Source organism: Saccharomyces eubayanus, chromosome IV (genome assembly GCF_001298625.1).
Source record: "Saccharomyces eubayanus strain FM1318 chromosome IV, whole genome shotgun sequence".
NCBI lineage: Eukaryota > Fungi > Ascomycota > Saccharomycetes > Saccharomycetales > Saccharomycetaceae > Saccharomyces > Saccharomyces eubayanus.
In genome coordinates this window covers 305,686-332,680 of record NC_030979.1, presented here as the reverse complement: position 1 = coordinate 332,680, position 26,995 = coordinate 305,686, and the positions used below count along the sequence as shown (strand labels likewise).

Sequence of the window (26,995 nt, the reverse complement as noted above, 5' to 3'; positions counted from 1 at the left end):
GTTTTGCGCTTGCCATGCGCTCCTCGTGTTGTACGGGCAGCGCGGTTGGAAAAGTTCCACTTTTGGTAGTGAAGGCGTCAAGTCTTAAAGGTATAACCGTCACCATAATAAGTGGTTATTATATGTTGGTGTTTGAGTTGATGTTTAAGAGGCTCTGAAAGAAACTATCGCTAAATGTATGTGGGAAAGTGGTTATAATGATAGAGGATGTGTATACAGAATGGAGGAACTAGTGGATAAGGCTCTGTGCGAAATTTGAAGCAGTAACTGCAATCGCAACTAGAATATGGCCAAGACAATTGATGAGAGACTGTGACTTGAACACCTAATTATAAGGCAAGCGTGGATTGTTTTATTTGTATTCGAAAAAAACTAGGAAAATTTCGTGGGATATGAAACACAGAGGAAATTGCATATTGACTGATGGCCAGGTTGAGCATGAAGAATCACATTATTTATACACGTCCATGGGACTCTGAACGAGAACTCGCACGAAAGATATTTTATACTAACATGCTTTTTTATTTTCTCTTTGAAAATCTATTGGTTACAGAATATATATATACAAAATGGCTCACGAAAACGTTTGGTTCTCCCACCCAAGAAGATTCGGTAAAGGTTCCCGCCAATGTCGTGTCTGTTCCTCTCACACCGGTTTGGTCAGAAAGTACGATTTGAACATCTGTCGTCAATGTTTCAGAGAAAGAGCTAACGACATTGGTTTCCACAAGTACAGATAAGTTAAGAAGATTGCAATATCGTAGTCATAACCCATTTTTGGTCTATTCTGGTTGCCTCTGTTCTTTTTCTTAACCTCTCTTTTGTATAAGTTATCATATATTATTTCTAGTACTACTATTTTATGTTTATCATTAAATAATGGCGATGCAATAAAAAAAATCCTAATCACAAACAACAGGCAAATGCATTACCTGGTAATACTAATCGAGGGAAGCAGTTGTTAATACTACCACTACCGCCGTTACTGCTATCACGATCCATATTATGGTCACTTCAGACGAGGTGGAGTTTTTTGAAATTAGAAAATTTTTCATCTCATCTCATCTCATCTCATCATATATTGGTACTAATGCTCTGACGTGTAGTGTAGGATTAGTTTCTGGCAGTCAACGCCATATATTTACAATTTGAAATCATCTTGGCTCAAAGTTTGCTTTTTACTTAAATAATATACTAAGTCGGAATTGGTGTGAGAGAAAAATGGGTAGATCAAAGAAAAGATCAAGAGCTTCCTCGTCTCGTCTGAATCCGCTACGCAAAGCTGGTTCAAACGGCGACAATAAAGACGCCAATGTCGTTAACAAAAAGCTTCAGCCTTTACTGCAAAACTTATCGAGTGTGGTGCCAAATGACAGAAGTGTGGCTTTAAGCTCCATTAGTGTTCTCTGTGAAGACAGTCACATGAGACAATTGCTACTGAAGGAAAAATTGGTGCATATCATCTTGAGTAAACTATTGAACGATTCTAATTCAGATATAGTTGTGGAGTCTTTTGGTTTACTAAGAAACTTATCCTTGGAAGAAGGCTATGATGTGTCGATCTACCTGTGGAGATCTGACATATGGACAAGTATATCAAGTAACTTTGTTAAAATAATTGATTCTCTATCAGCTTTGCAAGCAGCGGAACAGCAAACCCAATCAAAACCTGCAGGGAAGGCCAAAATAGAATCTAAAAGGCTATTATTCGATTTCACTGATAATTTGCTATCTCTGGTGGTGGCTTTATCTAATGGGTCCGATGATATCCTCGACGAATTATTGAACGAAAATAAAATAAGCGGAATCTTCCAAGTCATTTTAGAATTATTGAAATACGGTGTCGAGAAATTACCTATCAATTTATACAATACCATTCTTGATCTGATTTACGATTTAAGTTCCGAATCATTCGAGTTTATCGATCAGGTCTCTCACAATAAGCACATATCGCAGTTTTTAAATGAGTTGTCTTCAGACTCTCATCCTCAAACCAACGAATTAACCAAGGTGTTGATTGAGGGTATCAATTTCCAGTTCCTTGATACGAAAATAACATATGATCAATGTAACAAAATGATCCACTCTGTGTGTCATTCCATTAATAACATTGATCCAGTACAGTTGATGAATGATATCAATAACCCTGAGGAAATTGCGCCAGCCACAAATAAAGATGAAACCAGTAAAGTTATAGAGAAGATCAAGAACTATAATGCAAAGCGTAACGAATCCATGATGAAATTGCAGAGTGTTGAAATTGCCATTGATCTTATTACTGCAATCATTGAATTGATTGCATCCAAATATGAAACGGCGCAACCGAATGAGGCCGTGATTCCAGACGAGCTGGTCAATACTCTAACAAATTTTTTGCCTCATGTCTTTATGATTTTAAAGGATACTTTCACGTCACGAATATTAATCGGTTGGAATAACCTGATCTGGCTGTATGTTACACTATCATTAACAGAACTCTCAGAGGACCTGCTCGCCTCACTATGGAGTTATGTGACACAATTAGATAGCCAAGATGACTTGAGTATTAAAATTGGTAGAATGGGCTGTATCTGGGCTGTTTTGAAGCTCATCTCCTCTAACGGAGCTGCTGAAGGCGGAAATCAAGTATTGAATAATTTTCAAATGCTTAATAATATAGAATTCGTGAAGGGAATCATAAGTGAACTCCAAAACAATGAAGACTTGGAACTAAAGCAAAAGTGTATTAACGTATTAAGTACATATGCTATGGTACAGGGGCAAATTGAAATGAACAAGGAAATCGGTCAATTCTTCATACAGAAGTTAACCCAATCAAACGTCCAACCTGAAATTTTGGTGGAAATGACAAACTCGCTTTTCCAAATTTACGGCGATGCATCTTACGATTATAATGAACCAATATTCGTGGGCGGCGAATTTTTATCGATCTTAAAAGACCAAGTAGTACCAAACTTGAGACAGCAGTTTAAGATGGTTGATAAAAACAAAGACCCCGAGTTAAAGGAAAGGTGTCATGATTGTTTCACCACGCTAGATAGTTTTATTCATTACAAGACTGATGAAAATTGAGTTAATCAATACGTCTTTTGAAGTGTATATAATAGATCTTATAACCATAGAAATTGATACGATTAAAGTAGTATTTTATTTATCTAACAAAAAAACACGACTTGAAGAAATAAGGAAACTTCATGTTCCACAAATGATGCTATTTGCTCTATTTTTATTACATACGACATTAATTAAATAAAGTACAAAACGAGGGAAAACGGAAATCTAAATTCCTCGCTATTTAGAGTACTGTTTGGCTTGAAGCAAAACTTTCTTGTCATATTCCGTTTTGTTTCTCGAAAATGATCTCCATGCAGGTTCTTGAGCAGGGGAGTTTGGATTTGGAGAGTCCAAAAGATCCTGAACCCCAAGAACAATTTGTTTCAGTGTAATAGCAGGCCTCCAGTCCTGATCTTCATTTAGGATACTTAAACAAATCGTGCCACTTGGGTACACATTTGGATGATAAAATCCAGCCGGAAACTTAACCTTTGGAGGTTTTGACGGATATTCGTTTGGATATTCTACTGTAATCGGGTATACACCACCTGCCCAATTTGTAGCTTCTCTACCCGGGATACCAGCCTCCCATTTTTGTAAGTCCATGGATCCGTCAGCCTTCTTGACTGGTTTAGCATAAAATCCAAACGGATGATCCTTTCTCCATTTCTTTCTGTTATTTAAATGAACATTTTATATCCGATGACTGTTAGTAAAACGCAGAATCAAACTTGTGTATAGCTACAAAAAGAAAAATAAGAAGCCGTAACATACCTTTCTTCCTGAAGACGCTGTAGACATAAACTACTCATATCTGCTTCCAATAACTGGTGCCAGTGCGTATGCGTATCTTGCTTTTGGGGCGCTTATGTTTTATTCTTTTTGTTGAAATGTTTGTTTATCATGGACTTGATGATAATTTTCAATTTCTAGTTGTTACGCGGTTTTTGAGTGGTATAAAGTGAAGAGAGACATAAACTTTAAGAAGTTAAGGATTAGGTCTAAGTAGAAGAATAACGGAATATACAACCTATAGTAATGAGTGGTAACGAGCACGATGATTTTGATGACTTGGATGACCTTTTGGATGAAGACCCAAGCAAACTAGATGAATTCGATCCGGAAAATCAACAAACAGAACAATATGTGGGCAACGACAGTGGAAACAAAGAAAGAAGCGCCAGAGATAAAGGTGGTGATAGTTCAGGGGCAGGTAATACGTCTGAAGAAGATCCGGAATTGAAAGAAATGATGACAGATTTACAACATGAATTTGCAAATTTAATGAAACAAAATGGTAATGAGAATTATGCCAAGACAGAAGACTTTAACAAGCTAGTGAGTGCTCTAGAGGAGGCTACCAAGATTCCTCGTGAAGGCTCTGATTTGGCTTCTAATGATTTGAAAACCGATAATAATGTTAAGGGGTCTGTCAGTGGAAACAGTCCAGGGTTCAAAAGCATCGTCTCAAATACACTGGATAGGCTAAAAGACAACGGTAATAAAGTAGACACATCACTAGCAGAAGAAAGTAAAGAATCCAAACGCAGTGGTCAAAACAGTAATGTAGATGACATATTGTCACAATTGCTAGACCAAATGGTTGCATCCGGAGGAAATGACAATGGAGATGATCAATTTGACGTAAAGGACGGCGAAATGGATGATGCGATAACGAAGATACTTGATCAAATGACGTCGAAGGAAGTGCTGTATGAACCCATGAAGGAGATGCGTAGTGAATTTGGGACATGGTTTCAAGAAAACGGCGAAAATGAAGAACATAAGGAGAAGATAGATGTTTACAAGAGACAATTTGATATAGTAAAGCAAATTGTAGGTATTTACGAGTTAAAGGATTATGAAGAATTAAAGCATAAAGATCGTGTTACCGAATTGCTAGACGAACTAGAACAATTGGGTGATAACCCTATTAGAAGTGGAAACAGTCTTTTAAAGAGTGGGAACGAAGAGGAGGATCTCATGAAAATGTTAGAAGTCGATGGCAATGATCCTAATTTGGGGAACCTCGATAAGGAATTGGCTGATGGTTGTAAACAGCAATAAGGAGTAAGTATGTATTAGAAAAAAAGAAGTTCATAGTTCATAGTTCATAGTTCATAGTTCTAGAGCGTAACTAAATATCATAGCTAAAATATGAAAGAGAAAGTAAATGGGCATTAAAAAGATTAGATTATTCAATCGATTTGATTTCCGACTGTAATCTTTTCTCAACAGCATCCAAAAATTCTTCTGTGGTAACGTAAGCAGATCTTTCATTCTTACCACAAGCCAACGCCAAATCCTTGGTCATGATACCGTCTTGTTGAACGGTGTTTAGGGTGGCAGACTCCAAAATGTTGGCAAATTTGCATAGACTTGGAGTATTGTCTAATTCACCCCTTTTCAATAGACCTCTTGACCAAGCAAAAATCGACGCAATGGAATTCGTAGAAGTTTCTTCGCCCTGTTGGTATTTTCTATAATGTCTGGTCACAGTACCATGAGCAGCCTCACTCTCAAAAGTTTTACCATCTGGTGTGACTAAGATAGAAGTCATCAACCCCAAGGAACCGAATCCCTGGGCAACGATATCAGATTGGACATCACCATCATAGTTCTTCAATGCCATGATAAAACCACCTTTAGACTTAACCATCTGAGCGACCATATCGTCAATTAAACGATGTTCATAATGAATACCCAGTTCTTCGAACTTGGCCTTATATTGAGCTTCGTAGACATTTTGGAAAATGTCTTTAAATCTACCATCATATTTCTTCAAAATAGTATTCTTAGTAGACAAGAACAGGTTCAGTTTTTTGCTAATGGCCATTTTAAAAGACGAATGAGCAAACCCTTCGATGGATTCGTCAGTGTTATACATGGCCATGGCTACACCGCTGCCCTTGTAGTCAAATACTTTCAGAGTCTGTGGTTGAGCAGTAGCGTTAGATCCCGATGGTTTATAGACCAATTCCAAAGAGCCTGGCCCTGGAATCAACGTGTCCGTGGCCTTATACTGATCACCGAAGGCGTGTCTTCCAATGATAATTGGCTTTTCCCAACGAGGGACCAGTCTTGGGATTCTAGGAATCACGATTGGTTCTCTGAACACAGTCCCACCAAGAATATTTCTAATGGTACCGTTGGGAGATTTCCACATCTTGTGCAGATTGAATTCTTTTACACGAGCCTCATCAGGAGTGATGGTGGCACATTTGATACCGACACCGTACTTCTTGATTGCCTCTGCAGCATCTTGAGTGATTTTGTCTGCGGTGGCGTCACGAGACTCGATTGACAAGTCGTAGTACTTCAAGTCTACGTCCAAGTAGGGCAAGATCAGCTTCTTCTTGATCTTGTCCCAAATGATACGAGTCATCTCGTCACCGTCTAACTCGACAACGGGTTGTTTGACCTTGATTTTGCTGAACGCAGCAAGGCGAGAGGTGGAAAACAGTCTTCTAGCTAGTATGCTCATGCTGGGTGGCTCTTCCTGATATGTGTGGTCCTTTGCGATTGTATGGAAGCAAGAAACACAAGTTCGTATGAGTCGTTCTTTATATTACCAGGTGGAATTACGTGAGTCACGGTTCGCGCGTGACCCGTATAGCGGTACTAGAAGGTGCACATGGTCCTATTCGACCCATAAGAAGATGGTTCGAGCTGCCGTTGATCATAATTGGGTTCGAATTGGGCCAAGGGACCTGCTGGACCCTGCCATGATCTTCAACAAGGTCTTCCTGTGTGTCCCCTCTTTTACTGCGACCTGATTGGCCCGCTGCGACGATGCCCGCTTTGTTCCAGTGGTATTAAAAGATTCGATGAAAGAGTTCTATCTTGAAAGGAAAATTATCACCGCCTGCTGAGGCAAGCAAGACAACTGCTAACTACAACTACAACCGATCTAAAACGAACATGGCTATTGCTCCAATTACTGGTACGATCAAAAGAAAAGTCATCATGGACATGATCATCGGGTTCTCCCTCGGGGGTGCTATGGCCTCCTACTGGTGGTGGGGGTTCCACATGGACAAGATTAACAAGAGAGAAAAATTCTATGCGGAGTTGGCTGAAAGAAAAAAGCAAGAAAATTGATTCGATCAGATTACTGTTCTTTTCCGCATTATATTCTTATTCCTATATATTTGTTCTCTTTTTTTTTTTGTGCTGGCCTCAATTGATTATTTTGTAAGAGTTTGTGAAGAGGGAAAAGCAAACGTATCCCTCTTCTTTTTTGATATTTATCGTAATTTTTCTTTCTATCTATTTATTTCTACGAACAAAAAATAATTTACATATGTATGTATAGTCAAACTGAAATAAAATAAATTAAAATGACAATTAAAAAAACGACTTGGGAGAAAAAGGCAGGAAATGAATAGGTAAGAGAAATAAGAGAGTACCAAGAGTAGTCCATTGTGCTTGGAAATTGCGGCGTGTACGAGCTATTTGCTTTGCTCTTTACATATTTTTTTACAGCAGCACAAAGTCTAACCAGACCATAGATATCAACATGTTACGTACACAGGCGTTTGTAACTGTTCGATCCTATGTGATGCATAGGAATGGCTCTACCAAGATCATAAACACAGTAACAAAGAAAAATGTTGCGAAGGTGGAGAAATTATGCCATGTTTTTCAAGTCGATCATAATGATGATGGAGGAAAGATACGCTTGCCGACTAAAGAGTTAACCAAACTGCTGTACACTACAAACCGGGATTTGCAGGTCCAAGTAACTATAAGTGGGGACACCAGTACGAATAATGATTTTCGAACCAGCAATGAGATTCTACAAAAATTAGGCGAGCAATTAATCAACCTGGAAATCAACAAGTTGCTGACAATAACGTTTACAAACTTTAATCAGTTTAATGTAATGAACAAGAATTTCAACTACATTCACAATTTGGAACGACGTCGAATAGTGAATTCAAGCTCCATAAGTTGGCTAATTAACGATTCCTTGAAAATCAATCAACTGGCCCATTTGCGAATACCCGTTAAGCTACCCAAGGAAATGGGACTGAATTCCAGTTCAAAAGATTTCCAGAACCTAAATGATTGGAAGGTGATATTATCGTTTGTCGGTTATCTGAAACTATTAGACAATAAGAACAATAGCAAAATGTTTGTTGATTCAATTATAAAAATTATATGTTTACCTCTGATCAATTTCCATTTGGGTAATTTATAGCCGAAAAGAAACAATGCCTTCGATATCCGTTATCCCTTTAATAATATTTACAATATGTATATATAAAAAAACATTTGTTTTTTGATTTAGTTTATAATGTTACAATTTTCTTTATTCCCCCGTTTTTATTTTTAACAAAAGCATTTACTTGCTTAGCTTATCAATCACTGTCGCTGTCGCTACTATCACTGCTATCATCATCAGAATCGGAATAATTATTATTTATAATTTCATCTTTTTCTAAAAATTTCAAGGTTTTCTTTTTCTTATTTGCTTGCGCCGTCAAATCGTTATGATTCAACTTTCTTTTTGTATTGTTGCTATGTTTTTTTTCGAAATAACTTTCGTAAATTTTTATAATAGTCCGTTCATTTAAAATATCCAAATCAATTTCGATTTCATCGTCATTGGAAGTTAGTATTTCGTCTTTAGGTAATGAATTTTTGATGATTTGAATCATTCCGTTCATTTCCAAATTATTCAATTCATTGATGCTATCAGTTATGATTTTTTTCAAATCATTAACTGAAGGTCTCCCTAATCTTTTACGCAAAATATTTCTCTTCGGGTAATTCCTCTTTCTTCTTTTCGATAATTTGCTTATCTCTTGCTTTTTCAATTGTTTCAACTCAACCTCCATTTTTTGTAGCTTTTGTTCTAAATACTGGATGGCCGGATTAGTTATATCGTTTTCATTTATGTCTTCATCATCATATTCATCATCAGATGAATATGAAGAAGAATAGCTATCTTCATCAAGATCTGAATCCGTTTCAACTTCATTCAAAACATCCTGATTTTCTAACCAATGGAAATTGAAAAGCTCTTTTAATTTTTGGCCTATTGAATGGACCTCATTGCCCTCCGGGTTGAATTGGAAACAATTATCAAAAACAAGATTAAAGTCATTAACAAATTGATCAATTGAACTGTATTTCCAATTCATCAAATTATTTGATATAGTACCTAAATCCATTGGATTCTTGATAACATCAAAATAATTTGGTAAATTTAGAGCAATTGGATCAACAGGTTGTAAAAAGGGGTAATTTATATCCGAATTTTTTTTACTCATTAAAATTTTCAGAATCTTTAAGCAGGTTCTGAATTTTTTCTGCAAAGTTTTCGACTTTGGTTTAGAGTTTTCATAAATTTCGAATAAATCCTTCGATTTTGGTGGATGAATAGTTCTCTTAGGCCTGCCACCACTACCGCCGTCTCCGTTTGCACTTTCAACACTATTACCATTAGGAGTGCTCACTGAACGCCTAATGACAAGTGGTGAATCCGAATCTTCATTTTTCTTCCGACTTCTGCTTGTTTTCTTTAAAGCAGAAGCGGGTAAAACTCTTGGTGGGAATGCAGATAACTTTCTTTCGAAATACGTTTGAATTCTTTTAGCCATCAAAGAGATTGAAGATTCCGGACCATTAAAGGCTAAACAATTATCGACCATTGTTTTGAAATCCAACTTGGCCTGGTCTACTGAATGATACACGTTCTCCTGCACATTTTTTTCAATTAAGGACAAATCCATTGGGGTTTGCACGTAGTTGAAATAATGCGGGATGTTCAAAGCAATAGGGTCAACCGGCTTCAAAAACGGTTTAGCGTCTTTTAATCGTTTAGTGGCCTTAACGGAGTTCAAAAGATACTTGGTCTGGTGAGGTGGCAGTGCTCCCTCATCCACTGCCGCTTCCACTTCCGGCTCCGGTTCCTGCTCTAAGCCCAAGGAGTGGTCGGGGAAACTTTCCGGAGTGGAGGCGTTACTAATGGATATGGGAGACAAAGTTTGATGGATATGGGAAGAAGAGTTCAGGTTAGTGATACCGCTGCTAGCGAGTTTGTAGTTCCCCTCGTGTTCATAGTGGAAGATATCCCTGAAGTGGGGTCCATCGTCGATACTTACCGCACTGACATTGCCGCTGTCGACACCAACGCTGGCATTGTTGTTGTTATTGCTGTTGCTGTTTGTAGCAGCCAACATAGAAGAGTGTGCGTGTCTTGTATCCATGTTAGTACGAGACATAGCCGCCGAGGTCTTTCTTGATCAACTTCTTTTGTTTGTTTTCCGCGTTCCCTCTTTTCGCTCGTTTTTCGCCACTGCGCCCGCTTTATATACAAAATCCATTCCGAAAGAAAGCGCCCGAAACAAGCGCCAACGTCGTCCATTTTGCCACCGTGTCACTGTACACGGGCCACGACACGTCAGCGTCGGTCGCGCCTCGCAGAGCCCAAGAGCGTCTTTAGATAGCCTTCACTTAACTCATGTATTTGGACAGTCCTCTAACGTGTGTCTTTTGCGTACATGCCGGTCTGCACGATCGCATTTGCCCCTGCATCTGCCACGTCCCTTATGCGTGTTGCTTTTTGGCGCGTCCATCCCTCTCAGCCTTGTTGACGTGGCACTCTTTTGGCCTCTCTCACTTTTTTTTTCAGCGCAGGGCGTCACCCTGCGCTGAGTCCCTTTGCTAAGGGGAAGAAGAAGAACGGAAATGTGCCGTATATAATAATGGAATAACGGGTCCTAGTCGGATAGTGAAGATACATTTGCGGGCTCCAGCAAGGCACACATATTCACTTTCACCTCCATACTCACACAATTGAATCATGTCATTGTATTACACTTTAGTGTTTGCCATTCTGGTGGTCGAGATTTTCATGTTCTCCATCCTGGCCATCCCAATCCCCTCCAGATACCGTAGACCCCTCACTCTACTTTTATTAAAGCCGTTCAAGTCCTCCACAGTGCAAGTCGCGATCAAATGCATACTCGGGTTCATTCTTTTGCTCTTCGTTGATTGCATCAACAGAGTATACAGTATCGACAAAGAGCTGCAGTTAAGCACTACTTCTCCGAACAATGGCACGGTCATTGCTCAGGATAGAGTTGAGGTACTCTCCAGAAAGTTTTTTGCACAAAGAAACATGTACCTCACTGGCATAACTTTGTTCTTGACGTTTGTCGTCGTCAGAACATTTGGTTTAGTCATCGAGCTCTTGACCATGAAAGACGTGTACAGAGCTTCGCCACCAGTGGCCTCCAGCGATGTCAAGAAGAATGACTCTGTCACCGCTGAGGCTGCCGCTCAATCAGGCGCCTCTAAGGACGACCACGGTGATGAGGAAAATTTTGAACTCTTGAAGAAGATTCAGGACATCGATGATGAAATTAAACGCTTAAAGGAGAAGTCTGAATCGCTACAGAAGGAAATGGACTGATTTGTCGTCTCCTTGATCTTTTATATATATATATATATATATATATACAATATCCAATATATACATGTATATTTGTATACCACAAAGGTTAAATTATCTTTTCTTTTGGTCTATTTTTATTTTTCTTTCTTTTTAGCGGTTTGTATTTAGGCAGAATACTTTAATGTTTCGAACTCCCAAACTAAATATAAATAAAAAACAACAAAACACTAAGTATTCAATAATGATAACATACTTATATATGTATGTATTCCATTCTATTACTCAGACTTTAATGTTAATAGAACTATTGCTACTAGGCTTTCTAACTTCGAAATCTATAAATATACTTTCATGCTCCAATCTGTTAGAAAAATCGAAATATTCTCTTACTGTAGCATTGAACGTCTCAATGACAACACAAATTTTTTGTATTCTCGTCCTCAACCTCATCTCTTGATTCTGTTTCCAAACCACAATATCCTCCTCGCTGCAACCTTCCGACTCTTCCAAATTTGGAGCACTTTTCACTGGTGTTTCGTGCTCATGTTCCTTACGCTCACCAAATATACTAAAGTCAGGTACCGGTAATTCAATATCCAGATCCTTGCCATCAGCTAAAATGAGGTCATTCGTCTCAATTTCATTTTTACCGGAATTAACAACTATCATGTCCTTCGGAACGGGGAGAGGCTTCATGTACTTACTGCCTCCGTGGATGGTCCCCCATTTCATGTTCGCAATATCTATTTTTTCAACCATCTTTCTATTGGTTTGAATGAACACCAGCTTGAATATCGTCGTAATGCTATTATACTCTTTAATTTCGTTGGAATACCTTAGTTCTGGTGGACCAATTAATGTATTCTCCCGCACCTTGTTGAGTTTGACACTTGAATTAGAGGATGTTATTGACCCTGAATGGTTACCGTGTTTAAAAATATTACTAGATGACCTCTTTGGTGTATTTTTTGAGAAATCAATATTATCCTCATCATCCCCAAAGTCAATATCCAATTCACTTTCCCGCTCCTTTTTCTTCTGTGATTCTTCTGAAGCTATAGAGAATTTGGATAGCCAGGAATTGAACGTTGCTGATAAGGAGCTACTACGTTCCTTTGTCTTTTTCTTACGGGTACCATTATCTTCTGGATACTCATCCTCATCCTCACCTTCGCCTTCCTGATCGTCTTCACTACCGTCTATAGTTTTATGATTTTTTTTTAAACTCAGTTTAGTTTTCTTTTCGGCAAGTAAATAGGCGGCTTTACTTGCCATTTCATCCAAAACGTCATAAACGTATTTGCCATTTTTCAAAATTACGTTTGGCCTTGTATTTGCCACTGAACTAACTGTAGGAAACTTTTCTATTCTTAGTTTTTTATCGTGGTTTATCTTATAGACTAACTGATCCTCTGTATTTGACTTTTGGGGGACCATCATCAAATGTGAATTACCATTGAAAATCAGAGCGTTTTTTCTGTGCGCCACAACATCACTTAAATAATAGTGCTGCATTAAAAGCAGGCTTTCTTTGTTTGATGATAGCTCTTCATCTAATTCTCTAATTTTTTTATACGGTAACGATCTTATAACGCCGGATTCTTGAAGACTTGGGCTAGAGTCTTGAATATTTGGAACGATTTTGAAAACCAACAATTTCATGAATAAGATTCTAATCAAAGGAAATTCATTGTCAAAGGTTAGAGATACCCAAAAGTCTTCGAGTAATCTTTTAGTTATCTCTTCCCGTTCTTCAAAAGATACATGCCTCCATACGTTGAAAAGGCACAACAGTGAAACGGTCTGACAATTAACATTTTTAGTCTTCAACATACTCAAAAGCCCATTGTACCACGGCCCCCATTGAATGAATTTTAAAGAAGGTAAAGTTTCAAACTGGAAAACAATAAATTGTAAAATCTTATTGTAAATGACGTTTGCCGCAACGTAATCGTATGCTGAAATAGTCGATACATAATCTACCAATGAGGACTCGTGCAAGGATAGCATATTTTCTAGATATTCAAAGTGGTCCTCTTTGGAAATGCAACCTGAAAGGCTTCTCAAGCATTCCCATAACTTGATTGTTTTGAAGTTGGAAAATATGTAATCATTGATCTTTTCAGAAGTAATCAAGGCGTTGTTATTACCACTCAGCGCTCTAAAATTTGGATGAGACTCTGTTAAACTATCATTCACAATTCTCGGATTCGGTGTTTGCTTGATGATCCGTGTGAATTTGTTCAAATCTGAATTCAAAAATCTAGTTGTTACATGCGTTAAGAGAATTTCTGACCCAGGTATGCATGGTAATGTCGATTTCCCAAGTTCAAAATTTGAATCGGGAATTTTAATAAATTGAAGTATAATATACCAGTAGTGCCAATAGAACGACATAAGTATAAAATCGTTTTTAATGTAAGACACGATAATTTTGAAGAATTTGGTATCTTTATTTTCAAATGTTTCAGAACGAATAATTTGTTCTTGATCACTAGTAAATGTATAATGCCTGTTTTTCCATGGGAACAAACATGTTTGAACACTTGAAGATATCTGCGGAGAAACGGTTAACAATAAAATCGTATCAAAATGTAACTCTTCCGGTAAATAAAAAAATGCGTATGCGTTCAGTTTCCCAATAAATGATCGTAATAAAGAAGAGTACCTGTTGAGGTGTTGCAGTTTTTTGTCATTTGTAGATGACTTATCATTACTCTCTGTACGACTTAGTTTTTTAGTGTTCTTGGAAATTAAAATCAGTTTATTTGTTATGCAATGAATGGTTAATAAAAGGTGATGCGAATAAACTTCCATATCTCTATGAGGATGAATAGGTAGTATTATTAGTATAGTCGTTAGTCTGCTAACACACTCGAGACACACCGAAGTCAATTCTATGCTTAAGCTGAACTCAAGGGTAGCGTCCATTTGAAGAGAAGTGTCAGAGTTCAAAAAATTCAAGAGCGTCACCCACCATTGGATTAAAACATCTCGATTTTCTACGGTATACTTATTTTGAGGGCAATCACACCATTGTCGCAAAATCGTCAGTAGCTTCAAGCGAAGGAAATTGGAGGATGTCTTGCAAAATTTAGTGTTTTGCTCTTTACTGCCAACGGATTTATCAGCATTATTTATGAAACCAATAAATCTGTTTAGCGATTGGAACAATTGAGTTTCATACTTTTCGATCGAGAATTTGTCTTGAGGTAAAGTTTTGGATCCACACTCATAAAATTGATTATGTGAGACGGAGCCCATGCTTAATGAGCAATATGATTTTTGGTGTTACAACAATATTTATTGAGCATACGAAGCACAATCGAGGTTTAGGAATGCCTCTATTAAAATAGCAAAAAATAGTAATAGACAACGGTTGAGGAGCTTTCCAAAGATCTTAGGGGCTCAGAGGACTCAAAAAGAAAGGGCAGATCAATAAAAGACACCGGAGTATTTTTTAAAAGTCAAACTAATCCTCGAACAATTGTATTTCTTTAGTCAACTATCGCTATACCAATTTTGAAGTGACAAAAGCTATCCATCACGTGACCAAATCATATCTAACGAAATTAATATAGAAGGAAAAAAATAAGAAATAAAATAGAAAAAATCGGATGAATGTTGTTTGAACGCTAGACTGCCTAGAGTGTTGGCGTCAAACGTTTGATAAGGGATAGAAGAGGGCTTTTATTGTTCTTATGCTAATCGTGCCAGTTGAAATTATCCAAATATGACGGCCGAACCTGCTGCTAAGAAAATCAAGCTAGAATTAAGTGATCCTAGCGAACCTCTCACTCAATCTGATGTGATAGCATTCCAAAAAGAAGCTTTGTTTAGGTGCATAAACCGTCGAAGAGTTGATTTTGAAGCATTACGAAAACAATACGAGCTTTCGAGGAGGGAGTGTATTGATGTTTCGCGTAAGCTGGCGAATATTATGGCTCTCATAGTAACCTTGGCTAGATTTATTGAAACATTTTGCACGGACGCTAACGAAAAAAAATTGTGTAAAGAGATTGCTCAAGGTGATGAGACGCTAATAGTTCAACGCAGTGACTCTTTCATGAAATTATTGACCAAGTACGGGAAACCTAATTCTGTGGACGGTAATTCTAATAATAGTACGTCGGACCATATTCAAGAATTAACAACAGAGTTGAAAAACTTGCGGAAGAGCAAAGAGGAGCTGTTTTACCAAAACTCACAGTTGACTGAGGAGATTTCTGCTTTAAAAGAATATTATACAAGCTTAATACGCAAGTACGATAGGGATGAGTCCTTTACAATAAAGCGTGTTTTTAAAGAAGAGAAGTCAGATGATGCAAAGGAAATACAAGAAACTAAAAGYGAAACCAATGATAATAGTATCAAGGCCGAAAGTAACGACTTGCTTACGGCTAATGGTAAAGAAAAATCCGGGAGCTCGGACAAAGGTGATGAATTCGTGCAGCAGGAAGATGAAAGAAAGGAGAATGCTGAACGTGAAAAATTGGATTTAGATCTTAAATTTTCTGATTTTCGTTCAGAAGTAAGTTCTCTAAAGTCCACTATTAACGACCTTGAGAATATCAGAAAAGAAAATGAGGAGGAGCTTATCAAAACGCGTTCTGAGATATCTAATTTGAAAAAGCAACAATCGGTAGTGGTGCAGCAAGATCCAGGTATCACGTCATATGATCACGACTCTTTGCTAGCGAAAATTCAACGTCTAACGGAACAAAACGAGGAATTGTCGGAAGTCAACGGTTTCTTTCTATCAAAATTCCAGGTTTTATCCAAAGAGAAGGAGGTGTATACAAACCAAGTCCGAGATGAGTTCCAAAAAAACCTTGATTCTTTGATTGAAATGAACAATTCGTTGGAAAAGGACGTTGTAAGAATAAGAACAGCTCGTGATGATTTGCTAAGTAAAATAGCCATTCTAGAAGCTGAAAAATCCAAGACTGAAATATTAGAAGATTTGCAACATGCCATTGATATTTTGAAGGAGCAATGGACTAAAACCGAGCAAAGATCAAACAATGTAAATTCCGTACAGACTCAAGATGCACTGATGAAGGAAATTCAAGATTTGGAGAAAGGCTTTAGAGAATTATCGAATTTAACTCACAAAAAGTATTCTGAGGTCATTAATCATGAATCCGTCATATCCAAGCTAACTGTCGAAAAGACGAAAGCTGATCAGAAATATTTTGCTGCGATGAGGTCTAAGGACTCAATTTTAATTGAAAATAAAAATCTCTCGAAAAGCTTAAGTAAATCGAATGAATTAATTCTACAATTAAAGGATTCTGATAGACTACTACAACAAAAGATTGGAAATTTACATAAACAGTTAGAGCTTTCTCAAAATAATGAAAGAAGATTAATCGATTCGAGTAAAACAGAGACAATAAAAATTATTGACCTAAACAATGAATCAATAAAGCTGAAGAGGTCGCTAGACAAACTACAAGAAGAAAGCAACGAAAGCATTGTAAGCCTGACGCATCTGGAAACTAAATTAAACGATACTGAAATAGAATTGAAACAGTTTAAGTCAAAAACGTCTCACCTAGAAGCTAAATGCGATAAATTACACGATGCACTATTCAACAACAACAACAAAAACAAGGGCTCAAACGACGAGGCACTCGTTGAAGAGCTTGCAAACTTCCGTACCCTAGTTTATTGCTCTTTGTGTTCTAAAAACTGGAAAAATATGGCCATTAAGACTTGTGGCCATGTCTTTTGTGAAAACTGCTGTAAAGAACGGTTGGCAGCAAGAATGAGGAAGTGCCCCACATGCAACAAAGCGTTCAGTTCCAATGATTTATTAACAGTGCACTTGTAATACTAATTATTATCTTTACCGTTATTACAAATCTCACCACTGTTTGTGTTATATCCTATATATACATAAGAATATTTTGATTTATTCATCCACCATTACTAGTTTAATGCACTCTTCGAATACGGTCGTACCGTTCAAGTTACTATATATGTATACATTGTGATACTGTCACCTATTAGCCCTAAACAATTAAATGTATTTTCGAGGCGGCCGGGTGAGGGTGCGACTGCGAGGCAAAAATTTTTCTCGGCCTTTTTTTCTTAACGATCTAACCTGGCTGGATATACTTTCTCTTTAAGAGCATATATATATCTGTAGAATACCCTCTGTTAACAGCTATAAGAATAAAGAAATCCATAAAATTATGCACTGCCCCTTGGTAAACAGGGAAGACAAGAACGTACACAAGTGATGTGATTAATGGTCCAGTGAGTTCACTGTACCAATAGCCTTTGTCATTTTTTTAGCGTCTTGTTTATTACATGTTTTAGTGGATGCGAAAGAAGAATGAACTTTTAAAATGATGAAGATTTAAATTTTCCGTTGGTCTATTAAGAACAGAAGTACTTCAAAACTACTTTTTAAGATCATCCTTTAATAATATTTCTAATATTGTTAAACTTCTCATTTACTTTGTGTCTTTATGGTCTCATCGTTCTGATGGATCGTAATTTAGACACGAGGTATACTTCATTAATTTGTCGGAGAATATTGGGAGTCTTTTAATGTGATGAGTGGCCAACACAACCTTATAGTCATAGTTACACTGATTTATCCATTTTTCGTTTCGCTTTCACTAACCCTTGCACGTAGTCTTGGATTTTTAAGCAGCTTCTGCAGGCTTGAATGAACGAATCACAAAATCTCCACCTCGGCCGGCCGATCTACAGGCAGGCTACACTGAAGTCTTGGAACAGTGCAAGCATAATTCAAAACGAAGTATTTATACAAATCGAAAATGTTTAATTTATATATATTAATATAAAATGAGTATTATTTTTGATATTATTTAATTGATTTAAGCATCTTCTTCGACAACAACGGTTTGTAGACCCTTAGCAGAGGCAACTAAGACAGGTTCGACGTAAGAGAACAATGGGTTCTTGGCGTCTTCTTCTTCGTTTCTCTTTCTAGAGATTCTCAATCTTAATCTGTATTCAACACCCTTGACACCTCTCTTCCAGATAGCTTGGTTCAATTCTGGGGCTAGACGGACATCTTCAGTACCCATGTGTAACTTGGCGAACTTCTTGATTTCCTTGACAGCTCTTGGAGCTCTCTTCTTGAAGGAGACACCGTGCAACTATTAAAATAAAAAAGATAAAAAATCTTGTTAGTAAAAATTAATCAATTTCATATAGGCGTAGTATTAATGAGTGGCTTCATATGTGGAGATTTTCTTAGTTTTTATTCTATCGTATTCAGGACACAGTATAACCGATGAAAACTCCTCTTATGTTTTTTTAATATCAAAAGGGATTATCGTCATTTTTCTAGGTGCTGGGTCCAGCCAAAACACATATTTTTTTCTTTCACAGCTATGTTTCTCACCCTTGTATCGTGGAGGTATATTTGTAGTAATAGTGTTTGCCACTATCTATGTTCTGTAAATTCTTCCTATTGTGGCAATTCAATATCGGAAATCTCCTCATAGTAAGCCATTCGGATGACAACTTTTAAAACATTATAATTTTATTCTTTCACATACTCTTTTGTGCAAGTTAATGGTGTATTCACGAGTGACAACGTCTTTCAAACCGGCCATTTTTCTTTTGATTGAGTTCTGTTTACTTATCAATGCTTGACCCAACACTAACATTAAATGAACCACCAGTTTTAAAATATTCAATATTTCAATACTATCTTTCAGCTATGAGATTCCGCGACAGGTGAGAGAACTAGGATGGATGGATATTGGGTCAGCCTAGCAACCCCCAGAATGGTTACCGCTAGACGGAGCGCCCACATCCTGAACAGAGCTCTCTTTCCCTCCCGGCCTAGAAGCGGCTGCCCAGTACGAAAGACACGATCTCTGAACCTCTTCCTACTGGGGTGCTGCAACTGAGCGTTTCAATAGTATCGGCCCGAGACGCGCCCTTTCGGAACTTCATGAGGGTTTATTTTTCATTGTTTGACTGAGGATGTATGGGGGCAAAGAAAGGTGTAAGGATGTGACAGGCATGAAAAGAGTTGAAAAACAGTAAAAAAAAGGGCCCATACAGTAGGAAGGGAAACAAGTTCGAGAAAACATCATTAATGATTTGATACTGGGCCAATATAGCGAGCGTACCACTTCAGCAGTTTGTATCACTTCAATTTTGTGAAGGTAGTAGCACTGAAAAGGATAAAAGAATACTTCAAGCGGTCATTGTTTATTGCTGAGAGAGAATAAAAAGATACAATGTCGGTAAGTGAACAGGACCCTAATAGAGCATACAGAGAAACACAATCGCAGATATACAGGTTGCAGGAAACATTACTAAATTCTGCAAGGGCAAAAAATTTGCAGGAGGAAGAAAGGCAAGAGAACAATAGTCAACCGCTAGATCAGTATGGGAATTCTCAGGAGCTTGCAACGAGTGGAGTTTCAGCCTTCAACGCACCTGAGGTAGATTCACAGTCAGTTCTAACTTTTACTGCAGAAAAATATCCAAAAGAACCAAAAAATTTGGGTACACTCTACTACAACCGTTTCAAAGAGGGATCCTTCGGTGAGGATTCGACGAGCTACTCTGAGAGACACAAATTCCCGTATAATCTTTATGACAGGACCCTTCCACCACCGTTCCTTCCAGCTATCGGTATTGATAAGATCAACAATATAGTAATGTTGAAAATAACATATGAAGACGTTCAGGCCAGCTTGGATAATTTAGAATCTCCTAGAGCGAGAAATAATGAGATTTGGGGGTGTGATATCTACTCGGATGATTCAGACCCCATTTTAGTTTTAAGACATTGTGGGTTCAAACCCGTTGCATCTCCAGGTAACTCGTTCCCCAAACTAAGGAGAACGCCAGCAAATATGGCAAACCAAGATAGTGTCATAGGCAACCTTCCCCTGCTGACAGGGACACCTTTCGATTTAGAGGTGGAGCTTTTGCTACTACCCACTTTACAAAAGTACCCTAGCGTGAAAAGGTTTGGTATAACCTCGCGAGAATGGGGGTCGGAGGACACGGTTTTACACGATGGGATAAGTTATGGTATCTATAGCATTGCAATTAAGCAAAGGTTGGATAGCAATAGACCTCATGAACCAAACGGGTACATAAAAAATTTGAAGTGGACTTGAAAAAGATACGCAACATTGATCACTTCTCCATACTTTTATCCTCATCTATGTCATATTCACTTTCTTTCTTTTTTGTTTTATCCCTTCTCTGGTTTATTTGTATAATTAATGTTAAACACTTACACACTCTGTACTATATAAGAATATCTTCTATTTGAAGTTAATTTTAAAGGCAAATTTAAACTAGCCCTTTGGTTAGTTTTACCCCCTTTCCGTACGTAATCGCCGTCCTTATTGTTTTAAGTGTATCCTTCCTTTTATTTGTAATAAGATATTTTCGGAGCCTACAAGATATGTAAATCCCGAGTTAGTGATAAAGCAGTTCTTTGGAAAAAGAAGCCTCAAACATCGAACAAAAGGGGAATCGAGGTCCAGCTTACATCATAAGTACGACATATTACATTATTTCAGTACAGAGTCTTGTCGTTAAGTTCATGACTGTTCAATTATCGCTTTCAACTTGAACCATCGTACACAGATCAGCGAGATTTTCAGAATATCAATTTACATTCACGATTAAATGTTAAGGGCTCAGAAGTTACATTCGTTGGAATCTTCTGATATTAGTGCAATTCTACCCATCGAACAATCGCAAAAACTGGTTTTAGCGAAGAAGAGTGGTGACGTAGAAGTTTACTCTCGAGATGGCAATACGTATAAACTATTTCAACTGTATCCGGATCTTTTACAGAATGCTAAAAACGAGTCTTCCTTTCCATTGATTGAGAATTTCTACTTTGCGAACGAGCTCTCTACCATCTTTGCACAGTGTAAAGAAACCTTAATTTTACTGAGTACTACTAATTTACAAGAATATGATCGAATCATTGATAGAAGGGGCATAAAACATTGCTGGCTGTTTGAAAAGACACACAAAAACAAAGAAGAAGTCACCACTTACTTGGCATATTCAACAATCAACACTTCTAAGATGCGAATATTAATATGGGAGGGAAGAACGTATAAGAACATGATAGAAGCGTCATTATCATTTAGGAAGGAAATCATAAGGTCCATATATCCTGGAGAAGTAGGCATTGTTTTAACGACCGATCTAGGAATATACCATTGGCCCTATAACAAGTCATCTTTAATTAGAGTTGAGAAAACAGTGAGAAACAAATATCCTAAGGATATGATATCAGCGTTAACGGAACTAATGAATCAAACAGAAAAAACCGTAGAGAAGAGCCCAAAAAAACATCATCGTGATGATACTCAATCCTTCTCTTCTATGGACCGTATGTCCAGGAAATCAAGTGTATCAAGTATATGGTACAGAGGCATAAGTAGCGATCGTTGTAACAAAATACGATATATCTTCGAACTGGAAGGCGATGACCCTGCTCCTCTAATAATCGATGGAACTACCAAGAAACTATTTAAACTAGACTTCATGCATAACAATGAAGAGCCGTTTTTAGTCGCTACCGATCATACTACATTTTCCGAATCAAATTCCGAATTCGATCACATGCACTATTTGTCATCCCACTTGCTGATGCTATATAACACAGATACTATCAAATTCGTCGATTACGCAAATGGATTTACCTTTTTACAGCAAAAAATACCAGAGGGTATAAAATGGGTGAAGAGTCTTTCCGGTACTTATTTTTTGGTATGGACTTCGAATGATGAGTTGCAGTTATTCTCCTACCATGTAGATGATGGATCTGATGATTATGATGAAGAGTCAATTTGCGGTGACATTAGTGATCCTGACTTTTATCAACTGTGGAGAAAAGTTCTTTTTTATAAGTTCTTCATCAACTCTCCTAATTCTACAGAGTTATGTGTATCAGAAAACCCCCAAGAGTCATTAGATATATGTGCTATGAAACTGAGAGACTTAACTGTGATGTGGTGTTTGAGAATTTTTGATAAATTTCAAAATTACATGATCCAATTGGAAAGTAGCAAAAACTCAAAGATGCTCCGATCCAAATGTGAAGAAATAATCGTTAAAGATATATTCGACTTATTTATCAAATTTTGGGCTCCGCCTCAATTAGTTATATTGAAAGTATTTCCTTCTGCTATTTCAAGTCTGGTATTAGAAATTACTGGCCAAGAGCATCATTGCTTGTTCAAGGAAGCCGAAGAAGCTAAAGAGACATATGACATTCCGCCACATCTATTGAACAAGTGGTGCTTACCGTATCTTACTGATACTAGAAGACACCTGCAGAATTTGTTAAGTGGACAGCACGATGACGAAAACCGTATAACTTGGTTTTATCGCGACCGAAAAATTAAGCAGAATTTTGACTTTTTCCTCATCAATAACCATGATGACGTGGATCTTGAAACCATGTTAACTTTGATAGACACCGTTTTATTTAAATGCTATCTTTATTATAACCCTTCCATGGTGGGTCCATTCATCCGTGTAGAAAATCACTGCGATTCGGATGTCATTGTGACTGAGTTGAAAATACGTCATATGTTTAAAGATCTTATTGATTTTTACTACAAACGTGGGAATCATGAAGAAGCCTTAAAGTTTCTTACAAATTTGGTTGGTGAATTAGAATCCGATAATACAGAAGAAAAACAACGACAAAAAATTGAGCATGGCGTTAAAATCTTAGTTATTTATTACTTGAAAAAGTTGTCTAATTCAGAATTAGGCGTTCTTTTCAAATATACTGACTGGCTTTTGAAAAGGAACAACGGTTCGATTCAGGAAATTATTTCATCGATATATTTTCACGATTCTCAAGCATGTAACGGAAGGGACCACTTAAAGATATATGAATATATCCAGAAGTACGACAAGTTACTCGCTCTCCAATATTTGGAATTTGCAATCAGTACCTTTCGATTGGAAGGGAATAGCTTGCACACTATTTTGATCAAGCTATACCTTAAAAATTTGGATGTTCCCTCAACCAAAATCAAGCTAAAATCACTACTAGAGACAACATCCGTCTATGAACCCAGAACAATACTAAGATTACTAACTGAAACTATTGAGGCCGGGGCGGATCTTTTGCCCGCGAATGACCTCAAATTCGTTAAATATTTGAAGATATTTCCTTTATCAAAATTAGAAAACCATGAAGAATCGGTACGAATATTGCTTGATGAAGTGGATGATTACAAAGCAGCAACAAACTATTGTGATGACGTATACGAAAGCGACTCAACAAAGGGAGAGAAGCTTTTGTTGTACCTATACGATAAACTAGTTTCTATATATGATTCAAACGGAAATTCCAAGCTGATTCTGGGGTTTTTACAAGACCATGGTTCAAAATTAAATTCGGCGGAGATATACAAAAACCTACCTCAGGGTCTCCCCTTGTATGATATCGGTAGAGTGATTTCTCAATTGTTAAAGAAGCACTCGTCGAAAATGGACGAAACTAGAATAGAAAAGAATCTCCTTCAAGTTGAGCTTGTGACCACTACTTTCTATCTCAATGACAGTTTATCTTCATACGGAGTCTTGTCGGATAGCCATAAATGCCCTATCTGCAAGAAAATAATCTCGAACTTCGGAACCGATTCTATTTCATGGTTTACTAGAGAGGGTAGAAATATCGTCACGCACTATAATTGTGGGAAAGTACTACAGGATCGTTTTACTGCTCAAACTAAAGCGTCTTCCAAAACTGAACAAAAGACTTTGGGAGACGTTAAGAATGAAATAAGCAACAAGTAATTTTTCAACTGTTGTTTCTTTATTATATTTATTTATTATTTAAAACCCATAAAACAGATGCAAAGTTGGTTGATTATGACAAAATATAAATCAATGTATGTATGTGCAACAAAACTATGTCATCCTGCCAGCTCCCAACAATAACCCCAGAACACTTGGCCGTTGGAACAAAGTTTTTGCGAAAGGAGACTATTTAGTCATCTATATGTGACTGTCGCGCTCTCCTTCCTTTAAAGTAGACATAGCCGGCGTTAGCACTAGATAAGCCGATGCGGTATCTGAGGTTTATACCTGGTCGTATGATCAGTTGACTGCAAGATGATACCTAAGACAGCGCATATGGAATACAGGAATGACTGCCAATTCGAACTGCCTAATCCCTCTTCTATAGGAGCACCTTTCCTGGTTGGTTGCCTTTGATCGTCTTTCGATTCGCGAATATTGGAGTCCGCTTTCCACCGAAGGTTCCGCCGGCCTATATAAGACTCAGCGAAAAAGACGAGTCAGTAAGCCAAGTTCCTTCAGTCCAGTTCATTTTGAGATAAGGGACAAAGTCTGTACAGGAGGTTATATAAAAACAGGACAGTTAAATAATATGGTCAAAGTCGCAATTCTTGGTGCTTCTGGTGGTGTGGGACAACCGCTATCTTTGCTGCTAAAACTAAGCCCTTACGTTTCTGAACTGGCCTTATATGATATCAGAGCTGCTGAAGGGATTGGTAAAGACTTATCTCATATCAATACTAACTCTGATTGTGTTGGTTACGACAAGGACAGCATTGAAAGTACCTTGGCGAATGCGCAGGTGGTGCTTATCCCTGCCGGTGTGCCCAGGAAACCTGGATTGACCAGAGATGATTTGTTCAAGATGAACGCCGGTATTGTCAAAAGCTTGGTGACCGCTGTCGGTAACTTTGCGCCAAATGCAAGGGTCTTGGTCATTTCCAACCCAGTCAATAGTTTGGTTCCCATTGCCGTGGAAACTTTGAAGAGAATGGGAAAGTTTAAACCTGGAAACGTCATGGGTGTGACGAACCTTGATTTGGTGCGCGCAGAAACATTCTTAGTAGACTACTTGATGTTGAAAGACCCCAAGATTGGACAACAAGAGGACAAGACTATAATGCACAGGAAAGTCACCGTTATCGGAGGCCACTCGGGCGAAACGATTATTCCAATAATTACCGACAAATCTTTGGTGTTCCAGCTTGAGAAGCAGTACGAGCAATTCATTCATAGGGTTCAATTTGGTGGTGACGAAATTGTCAAGGCAAAGCAAGGCGCTGGTTCAGCCACATTGTCTATGGCATTCGCAGGGGCAAAGTTCGCTGAAGAAATCTTGAGAAGCTTCCATAATGAGAAGCCTGAAACAGAGTCGCTCACCGCATTCGTTTACTTGCCGGGGTTGAAAAACGGTAAAAAGGCACAGGATTTGATCCGTGACAACTCTATTGAGTACTTTTCATTGCCAATTGTCCTGAAGAATGGTAGCATCACGTCTATTGACACTAGCATCTTGGAGAGACTGTCTCCAAGAGAGGAACAGTTGGTTGACACCGCTGTCAAGGAACTACGCAAGAATATTGAGAAGGGTAAGAGCTTTATTCTAAACTCTTCCAAGTTATGAGTATCCCCCTTTTTTTTCCGTTCATTCTCTCTTCTATACTCCTTATATCCGTCGTATATCCTAAATATTTTTTCTACGTAGTATGACACCGTTCTATTCATATTCATTTCAAAAGCGGACCAAAGCAAGCGGCTAACCTTGCCAATGACTGCATTGCAGCATGCGCTTTCAATGTTAACCACAGCCCCCAAGTCTTCACCGTGGACCCCCACGGTGATTTCCTCACTCAGAATGCAGCAGAACCCTTGAAGCTCGTGATCCGAAAAACTGGTATAAGCACGAAAAAAATAAATAATATTGAGGCGGGGGCGGGGAAAATAGAGTTGATGCCGTAGAAAAGAAGGGACCGAGGCACCCCAGGGGCGGAGTCGTCCGATGAGGAACCATGACCAGGGGCTGTGTTGTCCGTTAAGATCTACCGGAGGGCCGGTATGCTCCTGATTCGTCAGCAGATCTGGGATAGAAAACACTCTCTTTGTTCTTTTCCCTAGCCGCTTTAATAAGCATCATTCAGAAAATCGTAATCTTATAAGAGCCTTGCTGCACGCGACTAGTCCTTGCTTCTGTTTCGAGGGGGACTCAAAAAAATTGTTGCAACCCAAGACAGATAAAACCGAAAAACACGCCCTACTATGGCTGCTGTTTTGAAGAGTTTGGTGCGGAAAATTTCCTTTGGCAATTCAGATAGTTTGCAGCTGAAACATAAGACTTCTATACAGAGCGACACGAGCAACACCGGGCTAGAAAAGAAGAAGAGGAAGGCTGGAAAAGAGCCCAACAAGATCACAGTGCACCATAGGATATCTAACTGCAATAACAGCGCCGAGTATATCAGCGACATAGAGAATCATATAATATCGAAGTTACTAGACACCGGTAGAAAAGGCGTCACTGTTGACCATATTGAATACGTCGATGTTCCGGACATCAAAGCATATGGAAAAAACGTTAAACAAGAAAACATCAGTACCAAGCTTGACAAGAAGAGGATAGATAGAATGATAAATTTCGATTATAGATATGTTAAATCCAAGCAAAGAACACGTATGTATCACTCCGTTTATAGGCTTATGCTTATGCTTTCGTTAGAGGAAGAAGTGTCACGG

General features: G+C 38.1%; 14 protein-coding genes across 14 annotated transcripts; 10 read left to right on the top strand and 4 right to left on the bottom strand.

Annotated features, from left to right (window-relative positions):
* Window positions 1–569: 569 nt before the first annotated feature.
* On the top strand, window positions 570–740 carry RPS29B (40S ribosomal protein uS14; the record flags this gene model as incomplete). The annotated part of the gene is made up of 1 exon (XM_018364216.1): window positions 570–740. One exon carries the CDS (start codon window positions 570–572, stop codon window positions 738–740), a length of 171 nt encoding a protein of 56 aa, XP_018223017.1.
* A 481-nt stretch (window positions 741–1,221) lies between these two features.
* On the top strand, window positions 1,222–3,072 carry SYO1 (Syo1p; the record flags this gene model as incomplete). Its single annotated transcript, XM_018364215.1, has 1 exon — window positions 1,222–3,072. The coding sequence occupies one exon, from the start codon at window positions 1,222–1,224 to the stop codon at window positions 3,070–3,072; it is 1,851 nt and encodes a 616-aa protein (XP_018223016.1).
* Window positions 3,073–4,092: 1,020 nt separating this feature from the next.
* Window positions 4,093–5,121, top strand: PEX19 (Pex19p; the record flags this gene model as incomplete). Its single annotated transcript, XM_018364214.1, has 1 exon — window positions 4,093–5,121. One exon carries the CDS (start codon window positions 4,093–4,095, stop codon window positions 5,119–5,121), a length of 1,029 nt encoding a protein of 342 aa, XP_018223015.1.
* A 127-nt stretch (window positions 5,122–5,248) lies between these two features.
* Window positions 5,249–6,538, bottom strand: IDP1 (isocitrate dehydrogenase (NADP(+)) IDP1; the record flags this gene model as incomplete). Its single annotated transcript, XM_018364213.1, has 1 exon — window positions 5,249–6,538. The coding sequence occupies one exon, from the start codon at window positions 6,536–6,538 to the stop codon at window positions 5,249–5,251; it is 1,290 nt and encodes a 429-aa protein (XP_018223014.1).
* A 437-nt stretch (window positions 6,539–6,975) lies between these two features.
* COX9 (cytochrome c oxidase subunit VIIa) lies at window positions 6,976–7,155 on the top strand (the record flags this gene model as incomplete). Its single annotated transcript, XM_018364212.1, has 1 exon — window positions 6,976–7,155. The coding sequence occupies one exon, from the start codon at window positions 6,976–6,978 to the stop codon at window positions 7,153–7,155; it is 180 nt and encodes a 59-aa protein (XP_018223013.1).
* A 418-nt stretch (window positions 7,156–7,573) lies between these two features.
* On the top strand, window positions 7,574–8,257 carry CBS1 (Cbs1p; the record flags this gene model as incomplete). Its single annotated transcript, XM_018364211.1, has 1 exon — window positions 7,574–8,257. One exon carries the CDS (start codon window positions 7,574–7,576, stop codon window positions 8,255–8,257), a length of 684 nt encoding a protein of 227 aa, XP_018223012.1.
* A 160-nt stretch (window positions 8,258–8,417) lies between these two features.
* Window positions 8,418–10,286, bottom strand: BDF2 (Bdf2p; the record flags this gene model as incomplete). Its single annotated transcript, XM_018364210.1, has 1 exon — window positions 8,418–10,286. The coding sequence occupies one exon, from the start codon at window positions 10,284–10,286 to the stop codon at window positions 8,418–8,420; it is 1,869 nt and encodes a 622-aa protein (XP_018223011.1).
* A 581-nt stretch (window positions 10,287–10,867) lies between these two features.
* YET3 (Yet3p) lies at window positions 10,868–11,479 on the top strand (the record flags this gene model as incomplete). Its single annotated transcript, XM_018364209.1, has 1 exon — window positions 10,868–11,479. One exon carries the CDS (start codon window positions 10,868–10,870, stop codon window positions 11,477–11,479), a length of 612 nt encoding a protein of 203 aa, XP_018223010.1.
* A 264-nt stretch (window positions 11,480–11,743) lies between these two features.
* On the bottom strand, window positions 11,744–14,725 carry AHK1 (Ahk1p; the record flags this gene model as incomplete). The annotated part of the gene is made up of 1 exon (XM_018364208.1): window positions 11,744–14,725. The coding sequence occupies one exon, from the start codon at window positions 14,723–14,725 to the stop codon at window positions 11,744–11,746; it is 2,982 nt and encodes a 993-aa protein (XP_018223009.1).
* Window positions 14,726–15,194: 469 nt separating this feature from the next.
* On the top strand, window positions 15,195–17,297 carry BRE1 (E3 ubiquitin-protein ligase BRE1; the record flags this gene model as incomplete). Its single annotated transcript, XM_018364207.1, has 1 exon — window positions 15,195–17,297. The coding sequence occupies one exon, from the start codon at window positions 15,195–15,197 to the stop codon at window positions 17,295–17,297; it is 2,103 nt and encodes a 700-aa protein (XP_018223008.1).
* Window positions 17,298–18,315: 1,018 nt separating this feature from the next.
* On the bottom strand, window positions 18,316–19,062 carry RPL31A (60S ribosomal protein eL31; the record flags this gene model as incomplete). The annotated part of the gene is made up of 2 exons (XM_018364206.1): window positions 18,316–18,600; window positions 19,006–19,062. The coding sequence occupies 2 exons, from the start codon at window positions 19,060–19,062 to the stop codon at window positions 18,316–18,318; spliced, it is 342 nt and encodes a 113-aa protein (XP_018223007.1).
* A 636-nt stretch (window positions 19,063–19,698) lies between these two features.
* On the top strand, window positions 19,699–20,592 carry RXT3 (Rxt3p; the record flags this gene model as incomplete). Its single annotated transcript, XM_018364205.1, has 1 exon — window positions 19,699–20,592. The coding sequence occupies one exon, from the start codon at window positions 19,699–19,701 to the stop codon at window positions 20,590–20,592; it is 894 nt and encodes a 297-aa protein (XP_018223006.1).
* Window positions 20,593–21,112: 520 nt separating this feature from the next.
* VAM6 (Vam6p) lies at window positions 21,113–24,262 on the top strand (the record flags this gene model as incomplete). The annotated part of the gene is made up of 1 exon (XM_018364204.1): window positions 21,113–24,262. The coding sequence occupies one exon, from the start codon at window positions 21,113–21,115 to the stop codon at window positions 24,260–24,262; it is 3,150 nt and encodes a 1,049-aa protein (XP_018223005.1).
* A 595-nt stretch (window positions 24,263–24,857) lies between these two features.
* MDH3 (malate dehydrogenase MDH3) lies at window positions 24,858–25,889 on the top strand (the record flags this gene model as incomplete). The annotated part of the gene is made up of 1 exon (XM_018364203.1): window positions 24,858–25,889. The coding sequence occupies one exon, from the start codon at window positions 24,858–24,860 to the stop codon at window positions 25,887–25,889; it is 1,032 nt and encodes a 343-aa protein (XP_018223004.1).
* Window positions 25,890–26,995: the final 1,106 nt, after the last annotated feature.